The sequence below is a fragment of the Convolutriloba macropyga genome, chromosome 5 (assembly GCF_964194025.1).
Source record: "Convolutriloba macropyga chromosome 5, txConMacr16.3, whole genome shotgun sequence".
NCBI classification, from domain to species: Eukaryota; Metazoa; Xenacoelomorpha; order Acoela; family Convolutidae; genus Convolutriloba; species Convolutriloba macropyga.
The window spans coordinates 72,709,289-72,722,719 of record NC_134472.1 but is presented as its reverse complement, the minus strand read 5'-3'; the positions used below and the strand labels follow the sequence as shown (position 1 = coordinate 72,722,719).

At 35.3% G+C, this 13,431-nt stretch overlaps 1 protein-coding gene across 1 annotated transcript; it reads left to right on the top strand.

Annotated features, from left to right (window-relative positions):
* The first annotated feature begins 1,736 nt into the window (after window positions 1–1,736).
* LOC142340245 (uncharacterized) lies at window positions 1,737–11,773 on the top strand. The gene is made up of 4 exons (XM_075390770.1): window positions 1,737–2,971; window positions 9,783–9,855; window positions 10,393–10,726; window positions 11,209–11,773. Exons 1-4 carry the CDS (start codon window positions 2,064–2,066, stop codon window positions 11,643–11,645), a joined length of 1,752 nt encoding a protein of 583 aa, XP_075246885.1. The 5' UTR covers window positions 1,737–2,063; the 3' UTR covers window positions 11,646–11,773.
* Window positions 11,774–13,431: the final 1,658 nt, after the last annotated feature.

Sequence of the window (13,431 nt, the reverse complement as noted above, 5' to 3'; positions counted from 1 at the left end):
AATTTTTCGGTGGCTGAGCAGTTTTTTCAACTGCCTCACTTCAATTTCGGTTTGGAGTTCGTCATTTCCTATTAATGATTATTTTCTATACTTTAGTTGCGAGTATTAAATTTCTTGTGCTCAAATGTTTTTGGTGATTCTCCCAACACTGCAGTTTTCGGTTTTCCCGACTTTCTTCAGAAATACTCAAAAATAGGTTAGGTCTGATAAATCTGCGTTGTTTTTTGTCGCATAAAATATTTTTGACGCAGAAAAATCAGTCTTGCGACATCTAAGTCAGAAGCGGTTCGTTATAAAGTTTGATTTTTGGTCTTGATAGCTTTGTGAATATTGTAAGTTGTCTGACGTATTTAGTTATCTTTTACATGAACACATACGATGAGCTTTTTTCTATTATTGCAGAAAGAGCTCGTCTTTGTATCTAGTGGAAGTCGGAGCGGAAAACACCTGTAGGAGACCGCCTGCTTTTCTCAGCTCAACTTCAAAGTGGTTCGGCAATTTTTTCGGTCAACTCTCTGGTATGATAAAGTTAGTTTGCAAATTACTTTTATATAAAACTCTAAATGCTTTTCGCTTGAAATTTCTTGGTGGCTGAGCAATTTTTATTCTTTTACTTTACTGGTATTGCTATTCGGAATTCGTCTTTCTTTTGTATTAATGCTTTTTTTCTATACTTGAGATGCGAGAATTAAGTTTCTGTTCTCAAATGTTATCGATGAATCCCCAACACTGCTAATTGTCAAATTTACAACTGCAGCTGTATGAGTTAAGCAACTGGAGTCAAATAATTCTCGGCGAAAGAAAAAAAAATGTTGCATAATTCTTTCGTCTCTCGTAAACGCTCTGAACAACACTGATTTTTGATTACTTGTTTTTATCATTTACAGGGAGAATTGACATAAGGCTGAGAGGGTTATCAATCAAGCAGCGTGAACGATAATTACTTTCGAATTGAATTCTTTTCCTCAATTTTTGTAAGCTTTAAATGTAATGGGTATCAGTCCCGGTTTAAGCAATAAAACTGGAAATTTTTGTTGCACTTGCTCTTGGAGGTATTCTTTCTTTCAGAATTTCATTTAAAAAATTCCGGTAAAAATGAATGAGCAATAAGTATTTTTAGTTGGTTAGGGACTTTTTGTTTTCCCTTGACTTTGTTTTCAGAAATATTTAAAATTAGGTTTGCTCTGATAAATCTGCATGGTTGTTTATCGCTTACAATATTTTTGACGGAGAAAAATCGTATTTACGACATCTAAGTCAGAAGTGGTTTGTTATTAAATACGATTTTTTGTCTTGTTAGCGTTATGAATATTGTAAATTGCCTGCGGTAGTTAGTTTTTTTTGTAATAACGAAATTAAAATTATAACCTTGTGGTTAAATGTACTGGAAACAAACAATACTTCGAATAATACAAGCACAAATTATAAAAAAAAACATTAATTTTCTCAAAGAATCACATTATATAATTTTCTTCTGATTGGTTATCTTTTACATGAAAACAAAAGAGGAGCTTTTTTCTATCTTTGCAAAAAGAGCTGGTCTTCACTTTGTTTAGCTTTTTCAATGTAAACTCAGTGTAGGTCGTGGAAGTCGAAGCGGAAAACACCTGTAGGAGACCTCCTGTTTTTCTCAGCTCAACTTCAAAGTGGTTCGGCAGTGTAGGAAATTGTATATTTGATCATTTTCATTTATTATGTTCAGACGACCCGTGTAGAATAAAAATTTGCTTGATTAAATGTTTTCAAATTCAACGCAGTTTTCCACTAAGTTAAATTTGTGTTATTTTATTTCAGTTGTAGAATGAATTTGTAGTTTGTTCATCATAGTTTTTGTACGCACATCAGTTATCTTACTATGCACCTGTAGTATCCATAACCGTTTCCCTAGCAACCAAATTATCGCCCCTAGCAACCAAATTATCGCCGAATCAAAAAGTTCCAGTATAAATCGACCACCTATTACTCATGTAGAGCACAAGCTGTAGTCACCTCACAACTCGCATGCAAGCAAAATTGTAAACAAGTAGACACTCGCAACTTAAAAGAACTGAAATTGAACACTAATGACAATGAAAGACGAGTTACTGCACGACTTGAAAAAGTGCATTGTTAATCTGAAGACGAAGACAGATTTACTGCAGCAGTCAAGTGAACAAAGCGACAATTGGTCCGCTCAATTAGCCGAAAACAAAAGCACCGCTCAAGAAGCAGAATCAAACAGTGCTCACGGAGATGCTAACTTGTTAATTGACATATCTTCAGACGATTATGCTTCGAACAATTTTGTAGACAATAACTCGTTGACAGGTATTAGCGGACAATCAGTTAATCCAGTTGATAGAAATGAAACAAACAATTCACCTCAAAAACAGCCTTTAAGTGAAACTCAAAAAGATGGAATTAACCGATACCAATCACCTAGCAAAAACCGTTATTGCCCCCCGCAAATGAAGAAATTAGGCATTATACGGGACTCGGAACCTGATTTGAAAAAGTTATGCGTAATGATCGAAAAAGTATTCCGACGTGGTTTACGCCAGCAAAACACCGTATTTGGAATTGTAAAGAAAGATTATTGGTCGTGGATCGAACTGCTAGCCGAAAGCAAAACCAACACGAACCCTCATTTTCAAATTATAGTGGGCAAAATAAAGGAGTCGGGAAAATTTCTAACAGCGCAAGGACGCGGTCGCTGTTTTATCAGAGCGGCATTGAACAAAAAGATCATCGCGTTGCCTATTCAGCTTTTGTATAAAAGTGGCGAGCTTTTGTATTCGCTTTATGATCCGCTAATTTCAGTTTTTACTAATGAAGATTCGCGCGAGTTCATTCTTGGTGTATTTTCGTTGTTGAACAACATGGATTTTGACTTGAGGATCAGGAATGCCAGCTTTCTGGACGAGACATGGGAGTTGCCGATGTTCAGGCAGATTGAACTGGTGCCTTCTGAAGATTTGGGATTGACAATCAGGTTGAAGTTTTTTTCGCATTCAAGAAGATCAGTTATGACATAGAATTGCTCTTTAGCAACCATAATATATATTATCACACGGTCATTATCGCCATCGAAAAGGGACCCAATTCCGAGCTGTTGAATAACTTCGAGAGGGCAATAACAACCGTGTGGTAATGTCTTTTAATCAACTCGTTGCGATTTCAACAGTTGCATAACTTGAACCGCTGTTGCCGTGATTAGAGTCCGAGTTTAGCACACTTGTATCGGCACTTTAAATAGTAAGTGGTGATAAAAGTGTGTGAAAAACTCTTAGGCTATGAAGAAGCAGATTTCGATGCGTTAACGTGATATTTCACCGCTAAGTTATGCAATTGTCGTTATCGCAACGAGAGTTGATCAAATGTGTTTGAACTTTTCTCACCCTGATTGATTGGGACCCTTCATAATTGGTAACTTTACACCTTTATGATGGTATATTCAATTGGTAGTATTTAGTACAAATAATCTGAAAGATTGGAAATTGAAATTTGTGCAAGGAAATATTGACTTATCACAACATACAATTCTAAAAGTTATTTTAGTGTAAATAGATAAACATGTTTTCGTTAGAAAAAAAATATAGATGGAAAAGTGCATTAGTTAAATGTGTTTTTAGTCAATATTGATGACTTGCGAACTAAAGTTTTTGGTGATTGCGCAGCTATGATTAAGATTTTATTAAGCGCAAACGGTTATTAAGATTTTCAAAAAATTTTCTTCCGGAACGGTGATATATTGTGAACCGCGAGCTGAGGAATTGACAGAGTTATGTATTGGCAATTCGTTGCTTGTTTTTTAGGTTGCTCATTTAGCTTCAGAAATTAAGAGATGAGATATAGCCTTGAACACAATATTAAGCATAGTAACAGTGGGGATAAAAGTGTGTGATAAACTCTGTCTTTGAAGAAGCAGATTTCGATGCGTTAACGTGATATTTCACCGCTAAGTTATGCAATTGTCGTTATCGCAACGAGAGTTGATCAAATGTGTTTGAACTTTTCTCACCCTGATTGATTGGGACCCTTCATAATTGGTAACTTTACACCTTTATGATGGTATATTCAATTGGTAGTATTTAGTACAAATAATCTGAAAGATTGGAAATTGAAATTTGTGCAATGAAATATTGACTTATCACAACATACAATTCTAAAAGTTATTTCAGTGTAAATAGATAAACATGTTTTCGTTGGAAAAAAATATAGATGGAAAAGTGCATTAGTTAAATGTGTTTTTAGTCAATAATGATGACTTGCGAACTAAAGTTTTTGGTGATTGCGCAGCTATGATTAAGATTTAATTAAGCGCAAACGGTTATTAAGATTTTCAAAAAATTTTCTTCCGGAACGGTGATATATTGTGAACCGCGAGCTGAGGAATTGACAGAGTTATGTATTGGCAATTCGTTGCTTGTTTTTTAGGTTGCTCATTTAGCTTCAGAAATTAAGAGATGAGATATAGCCTTGAACACAATATTAAGCATAGTAACAGTGGGGATAAATGTGTGTGATAAACTCTCAGTCTTTGAAGAAGCAGATTTCGATGCGTTAACGTGATATTTCACCGCTAAGTTATGCAATTGTCGTTATCGCAACGAGAGTTGATCAAACGTGTTTGAACTTTTCTCACCCTGATTGATTGGGACCCTTCATAATTGGTAACTTTACACCTTTATGATGGTATATTCAATTGGTAGTATTTAGTACAAATAATCTGAAAGATTGGAAATTGAAATTTGTGCAATGAAATATTGACTTATCACAACATACAATTCTAAAAGTTATTTTAGTGTAAATAGATAAACATGTTTTCGTTAGAAAAAAAATATAGATGGAAAAGTGCATTAGTTAAATGTGTTTTTAGTCAATAATGATGACTTGCGAACTAAAGTTTTTGGTGATTGCGCAGCTATGATTAAGATTTTATTAAGCGCAAACGGTTATTAAGATTTTCAAAAAAATTTTCTTCCGGAACGGTGATATATTGTGAACCGCGAGCTGAGGAATTGACAGAGTTATGTATTGGCAATTCGTTGCTTGTTTTTTAGGTTGCTCATTTAGCTTCAGAAATTAAGAGATGAGATATAGCCTTGAACACAATATTAAGCATAGTAACAGTGGGGATAAAAGTGTGTGATAAACTCTCAGTCTTTGAAGAAGCAGATTTCGATGCGTTAACGTAATATTTCACCGCTAAGTTATGCAATTGTCGTTATCGCAACGAGAGTTGATCAAATGTGTTTGAACTTTTCTCACCCTGATTGATTGGGACCCTTCATAATTGGTAACTTTACACCTTTATGATGGTATATTCAATTGGTAGTATTTAGTACAAATAATCTGAAAGATTGGAAATTGAAATTTGTGCAATGAAATATTGACTTATCACAACATACAATTCTAAAAGTTATTTTAGTGTAAATAGATAAACATGTTTTCGTTAGAAAAAAAATATAGATGGAAAAGTGCTTTAGTTAAATGTGTTTTTAGTCAATATTGATGACTTGCGAACTAAAGTTTTTGGTGATTGCGCAGCTATGATTAAGATTTTATTAAGCGCAGACGGTTATTAAGATTTTCAAAAAATTTTCTTCCGGAACGGTGATATATTGTGAGCCGCGAGCTGAGGAATTGACAGAGGTATGAATTGGCAACTCGTTGCTTGTTTATGAGGTTGCTCATTTAGCTTCAGAAATTAAGAGATGAGATATAGCCTTGAACACAATATTAAGCATAGTAACAGTGGGGATAAAAGTGTGTGATAAACTCTGTCTTTGAAGAAGCAGATTTCGGTGCGTTAACGTGATTTTTCACCGCTAAGTTATGCAATTATGGTTATCGCAACGAGAGTTGATCAAAGGTGTCTGAACTTTTCCCACCCTGGTTGATTGGGACCCTTCATAATTGATTTATGAAGGGTGAACTTTACACCTTTATGATGGTATATACAATTGCTCGTATATAGTACAAATAATCAAAAAGATTGGAAATTGAAATTTGTGCAATGAAATATTGACTTATCACAACATACAATTCTAAAAGTTCTTATAGTGTAAATAGGTAAACATATGTAACCATGTTTTCGTTAGAATAAAATATTGATGTAAAAGCGTATTAGTTAAATGTGTTTTTAGTCAATTTTGATGACTTGCGAACTAAGGTTTTTGGTGATTGCGCAGCTATGATTAAGATTTTATTAAGCGCAGACGGTTATTAAGAATTTCAAAAATTTTCTTCCGGAACGGGGATATATTGTGAGCCGCGAGTTGAGGAATTGACAGAGGTATGAATTGGCAATTCGTTGCTTGTTTATGAGGTTGCTCATTTAGCTTCAGAAATTAAGAGATGAGATATAGCCTTGAACACAATATTAAGCATAGTAACAGTGGGGATAAAAGTTTGTGATAAACTCTCAGTCTTTGAAGAAGCAGATTTCGGTGCGTTAACGTGATATTTCACCGCTAAGTTATGCCATTATGGTTATCGCAACGAGAGTTGATCAAAGGTATCTGAACTTTTCTCACCCTGGTTGATTGGGACCCTTCATAATTGATTTATGAAGGGTGAACTTTACACCTTTATGATGGTATATACAATTGCTCGTATATAGTACAAATAATCAAAAAGATTGGAAATTGAAATTTGTGCATTGAAATATTGACTTATCACAACATACAATTCTAAAAGTTATTTTAGTGTAAATAGATAAACATGTTTTCGTTAGAAAAAAAATATAGATGGAAAAGTGCATTAGTTAAATGTGTTTTTAGTCAATATTGATGACTTGCGAACTTAAGTTTTTGGTGATTGCGCAGCTATGATTAAGATTTTATTAAGCGCAAACGGTTATTAAGATTTTCAAAAAATTTTCTTCCGGAACGGTGATATATTGTGAACCGCGAGCTGAGGAATTGACAGAGTTATGTATTGGCAATTCGTTGCTTGTTTTTTAGGTTGCTCATTTAGCTTCAGAAATTAAGAGATGAGATATAGCCTTGAACACAATATTAAGCATAGTAACAGTGGGGATAAAAGTGTGTGATAAACTCTCAGTCTTTGAAGAAGCAGATTTCGATGCGTTAACGTGATATTTCACCGCTAAGTTATGCAATTGTCGTTATCGCAACGAGAGTTGATCAAATGTGTTTGAACTTTTCTCACCCTGATTGATTGGGACCCTTCATAATTGGTAACTTTACACCTTTATGATGGTATATTCAATTGGTAGTATTTAGTACAAATAATCTGAAAGATTGGAAATTGAAATTTGTGCAATGAAATATTGACTTATCACAACATACAATTCTAAAAGTTATTTTAGTGTAAATAGATAAATATGTTTTCGTTAGAAAAAAAATATAGATGGAAAAGTGCATTAGTTAAATGTGTTTTTAGTCAATATTGATGACTTGCGAACTAAAGTTTTTGGTGATTGCGCAGCTATGATTAAGATTTTATTAAGCGCAGACGGTTATTAAGATTTTCAAAAAATTTTCTTCCGGAACGGTGATATATTGTGAGCCGCGAGCTGAGGAATTGACAGAGGTATGAATTGGCAACTCGTTGCTTGTTTATGAGGTTGCTCATTTAGCTTCAGAAATTAAGAGATGAGATATAGCCTTGAACACAATATGAAGCATAGTAACAGTGGGGATAAAAGTGTGTGATAAACTCTGTCTTTGAAGAAGCAGATTTCGGTGCGTTAACGTGATATTTCACCGCTAAGTTATGCAATTATGGTTATCGCAACGAGAGTTGATCAAAGGTGTCTGAACTTTTCTCACCCTGGTTGATTGGGACCCTTCATAATTGATATATGAAGGGTGAACTTTACACCTTTATGATGGTATATACAATTGCTCGTATATAGTACAAATAATCAAAAACATTGGAAATTGAAATTTGTGCAATGAAATTTTGACTTATCACAACATACAATTCTAAAAGTTATTATAGTGTAAATAGGTAAACATATGTAACCATGTTTTCGTTAGAATAAAATATTGATGTAAAAGCGTATTAGTTAAATGTGTTTTTAGTCAATTTTGATGACTTGCGAACTAAGGTTTTTGGTGATTGCGCAACTATGATTAAGATTTTATTAAGCGCAGACAGTTATTAAGAATTTCAAAAATTTTCTTCCGGAACGGGGATATATTGTGAGCCGCGAGTTGAGGAATTGACAGAGGTATGAATTGGCAATTCGTTGCTTGTTTATGAGGTTGCTCATTTAGCTTCAGAAATTAAGAGATGAGATATAGCCTTGAACACAATATTAAGCATAGTAACAGTGGGGATAAAAGTTTGTGATAAACTCTCAGTCTTTGAAGAAGCAGATTTCGGTGCGTTAACGTGATATTTCACCGCTAAGTTATGCAATTGTTGTTATCGCAACGAGAGTTGATCAAATGTGTTTGAACTTTTCTCACCCTGATTGATTGGGACCCTTCATAATTGATAACTTTACACCTTTATGATGGTATATTCAATTGGTAGTATATAGTACAAATAATCTGAAATATTGGAAATTGAAATTTGTGCAATGAAATATTGACTTATCACAACATACAATTCTAAAAGTTATTTTAGTGTAAATAGATAAACATATGTAATCATGTTTTCGTTAGAAAAAAATATAGATGGAAAAGTGCATTTTTAAAATGTGTTTTTAGTCAATATTGATGACTTGCGAACTAAAGTTTTTGGTGATTGCGCAGCTATGATTAAGATTTTATTAAGCGCAGACAGTAATTAAGATTTTTAAAAAATTTTCTTCCGGAACGGTGATATATTGTGAACCGCGAGCTGAGGAATTGACAGAGTTATGTATTGGCAATTCGTTGCTTGTTTTTTAGGTTGCTCATTTAGCTTTAGAAATTAAGAGATAACCTATAGTCATGAACACAATATGATTAAATTTAATATTTGAGAAACTTTGAAATAGTGTGGCAGAAGATCAAGCTGTAACAGCTTTGAACAGTTATTTGGTTTAATTTTTAGGGACGATATCTGCCGCTCAGGGTTTAAATATCTGAGCTCTTTTATTTTTTACTGAATGTTTTTTACGGCGGCTCCAATTTTTATTCAATTCAGTGTATTTTTGAAATAACTTCCATATGATTAAAAATTTCAATTTTTTCAATTCAAGATTTATTATTTGGGAAAAATATGGTGGAAGATTGCAAAACGCGGGAAAAGTTGGGCATTCTTTTGTATGGCCATTTTGAATGGATCAGAGAAAATTTTGCCACCCCATCCTATCTTTTACGAAATTATGTAAAGTTTTGGGCGCCGATTCAGTCGGGTTAGTTGCTACTGGGCTCAGCTGGCTCTACTTTTCAAAAAAAAAGATCTATTTTTCAAACTAATCTTTTGGGGCGCAACTTGCAAAAATTTTTCTGTGTATTTGCAAATTGACATTTTTTGGATCGAGATTTTTTCTCCGAGTCGATTATTTTTCGCTTCAGAATTCTTTTGTTCAGAGAATTTCTTTTATAAAAATTACCGTTAGATTTTTAGGTATCTGTAAAAGAAACGACTTGAAAGCAATTTAGTTAGAAATTGAAAAGCGGGATGTTTTAGTGGATTTTCTTTACTGTTGTTTTTCTTATCCCTAACCCTAACCACTACCCTATCCCATGACAAATAAAAATGGTTAAGCTTTTGAGATGAGAGGAATTGGAAAAAATTTGAATGAGCGAAACGTCATGACTACTCTAAGGGCGTTTTGCCTAACTTCGCTTCGTTTTGGGGCACTTAAAAATGAAAATTTTGAACTTATTCTATAGGTATGTGCAGGCGAGGGCGATTGTGGTTGACTTAGATGAATATGGAGTGGCGGCCGAGGATGGAAAAGTACAGGTAAGATTCCATTTTTTAATGCTTACTGTGATTCACAACTGGCCCTCTTTCAATCCACTATTGTCCGCCTTACTGGAGGACAGATTTTTAGATGTTGAATTGTTTTTCGTGGGTTTTTGAGGGGTTTGGTCTAGTTATATTGACATCTTTTTTCGTTTAAAAAACAGATTTCAATTGAAGTTCCTGCCAACATACTTTGCGTTCTTATCATATCGAAATTGTTTATGTTAAGCTCATAATGTTAACGTCCCATAATGTAAGGCTAAGATCAGCTACTGTGATTGTATAAGAAATATAATATGCAAAGATCTAGTCAGAAAGTAACATTCGCAAAAGGAACAGGTTCTCTGTTTTGAACATCGAATTGGATTTAGGATCTTTCCCATATAGCCCCCCCCCCCCAGCTAAGTGGTCAGATAACCTATAGCCCCCAATCATGGTAAATATACCATAATGCGGGGTCTATGACTTCATGGGGGGCTATAATGGGAAAGACTCAGATTTTAATTGTTGATCAGTTGTCGAAAATTGATTTAGGTGGGTGACGTTTTGGACGAAGTTCACCAGGTGTCAGTGTACGACTCAAAGCCTGGAGCCATTCATCAGATCCTACAGGACCACACTGGCTGGCCCATAACCATTGGTGTCATCAAGTCAAGAATTGCACTTCCCTCGCCTTCTTCCAATTTTGTGTCTTCCATTAAAAATACCACAACAGCGGCAAGTGGGGAGAAGGAATGGCAGTTCTTCCCCCCGATTGAAAAGAGGCTTACTGAGATTGCACACGCGTTTCCTAAAGTCAGAGCCTTGCTAGAATCTCAGGGAAAGGATCACAATGATGTCGGTGCAGAGACCACCGTGTGCATTGAAGGTTAGTGTTATTTTAAAAACTTAGGCTGTATAGAACTTTCGAATAGAACTTTGGCAGTGCAGCCTAAGAACTTGAGCTGTACAATCTACCTGCCCAATTCAAAAGGTATTGGGATTACGTCATCACTTGGCAGAAAAAGTCACGTCGATACACTGAAACCAATAAAATAATTTTCGAATAGAACTTAGTCTGTACAATCTACACTGCGAAAAAATTATTTTATTGGTTTCAGTATCTTGACGTGACTTTTTCTGCAAAGTGAAGATGTAATCCCAATACTTTTTGAGTTGGAGAAGTAGATTGTAGGGTCTAAGTTCTTGAGAAAAGAATCATCCAAGTATTTGCAACATCCGAAGCAAGTGATAGTGTCAGGTCCGACAGTGCAATCGTTTCAAGACTGTTTGAAAACTAGGTTTTTGTTCACGATTGTGTTAAAGTTCGCAACTAGCTGTGTGTAAGCGAACCATCGTTGTTTATTTCAGGCAAACAATACTGGCGATGTGTGTTTATTGCTAAGAAACCAATCGGGTCTCAAGGAGGATCTCAGTTAATTGAACCGACAATTCACGCTATGCTCAAGGAACGTCAGAAGAAAAACGACAAGCAAATATTTCTAGCAGCTTACGAAGCTGACGTCACAGTACTGGCGGCGAGAACTGAACGCGAACCAGACGCTCTGACGTCATCGCTACCGACTACGACAGATGACCTTTTATGGAACCACGCTTTTCCCGAGATATCGTCATGTGGCCGAAGGGTTGATTGCTCGGAGTGTTTCGCCTATATTGTGGGCAATGACATTTGCAATGTAGCGACGCAATTCACAGCTTATCTGTTTGAGGCACCCAATGGTGAAATTAGTCGAGAGATTTTGCAGAACATAGCACAGGGCTTCAAGAGGACAACGTGGCTAACGTGAAACCACAAACAACTGAGTCTCGCTTTATAACTTAGTAGCTCTGATCTGTTTTCTGAATGAAATGATCAGTTTGCGGATTGGCGTACCAAAATGTACACGAAGTTTGCCTTGGTTACCCGTCCCAATGAAAATCGGTTCTTAGTTACAAGTAGTATAAATATCTGCCATGTTACTGGAGGGGGGGGGGGGGGTCCGGACCCCCCCCCCCCCTACAAGAACTTTCACTTTGTAAAAGTTGATTTCTTGTACTTTTGAAGAAACTTTGAGAGTTTCCTTCCGCGCGCATGAGTGGGCTGTTATGCCTAATTTGAACTTTTATTGAGCTTTCGAAAGTGGGGATTGTTTAAACTTGTCAAGTTTTGTTTACGGTGGGGGATTTTATGTGGAATTAAATCAAAGCGGAGCGGGCTCTTGGAAACTGAATTTCAAAACAAAATTAAATTAGTGCGATGTGTTTTATTGATTTTCAAATTAATTTGCTTCGGTGTATGAAAAGTGTTCCAATTAAGATAAAAGTAAATGTATGGCTGTGAAAGCAGTTTGGAAGTATAAATTTGGTGAGGGGAATAAAGCAGGGCCCTCGGTGTTAGAACTGAACCGTTTCTTGGCAAATGTTTGGAATAAATTCTTTTCTGCCTGTTAGGTTGAGATAACTGTTAAATCACCAAAATGAGCCTTCTGAAGAGACTATTTCCTATTTCCTCTCAATTGTATTGCGTCTACAGAGCGAACTAAGTGAAACTTGAAGCTTTTAAAAAGAATGCCAGGACACAAATGTGAGACTTGTGAGCTCACTTTCAACAATTTTCAAGAAAAATTGAAACATTTCACAGAAAATCACAAAAACCGATATTTAAAATATTGTTCAAGATGTCACGAAGCCATTTATTTTCTTCCTCAGTTTACCAAGCATAAAAAGCACAACAAATTTCTTGAAACCAACCCATTATACTGTTCTCGATCCCTTGTTTCGGGGAAAATATTGGACCAAATTTGCCCTTTCTGCATGCAAAATTTTTTTTAACAGGAGCTCGAAGCATTTGAAAAACTTTTGTCGGTGCAAAGTGCAAAGAATATCCGACAGGAGGACTGGGAAATTTCCTTAGAGTAAGTTTTCTTCTCACCAATTGTATAAAAATATCATTATTAATATTTATCTTTGTATTTTTAAATTTTCCGTTCTATAAAAGAAGTACTTATTACAATACAAAGAAAAATAACAGATTACTCAGTGTCAGAATCTACAATATAAGCACGGGCACGTTTAATCGAGATTACTGGCGATTCCTCATTTTCAGAGAGTGTTACCTCTGAAGAGTTAGTAGATTCAACACTATCTATTTGTCTGAATAAGTTATTGCTTAATGTTGCTTACTTCTTTTTGTTGCCGAAAGTGGGGATTGTTTAAACTTGTCAAGTTTTGTTTACGGTTGGGGATTTTATGTGGAATTAAATCAAAGCGGAGCGGGCTCTTGGAAACTGAATTTCAAAACAAAATTAAATTAGCGCGATGTGTTTTATTGATTTTCAAATTAATTTGCTTCGGTGTATGAAAAGTGTTCCAATTAAGATAAAAGTAAATGTATGGCTGTGAAAGCAGTTTGGAAGTATAAATTTGGTGAGGGGAATAAAGCAGGGCCCTCGGTGTTAGAACTGAACCGTTTCTTGGCAAATGTTTGGAATAAATTCTTTTCTGCCTGTTAGGTTGAGATAACTGTTAAATCACCAAAATGAGCCTTCTGAAGAGACTATTTCCTATTTCCTCTCAATTGTATTGCGTCTACAG

Bases quoted from the DNA above. Each gene is read 5' to 3' on its own strand.
- LOC142340245 (XM_075390770.1), top strand. From the start codon at position 2,064: ATGACAATGAAAGACGAGTTACTGCACGACTTGAAAAAGTGCATTGTT. The intron at 9,856-10,392 runs GTAAGATTCCAT...AAATTGATTTAG, and splicing joins CCGAGGATGGAAAAGTACAG to GTGGGTGACGTTTTGGACGA. The intron at 10,727-11,208 runs GTTAGTGTTATT...TGTTTATTTCAG, and splicing joins GACCACCGTGTGCATTGAAG to GCAAACAATACTGGCGATGT.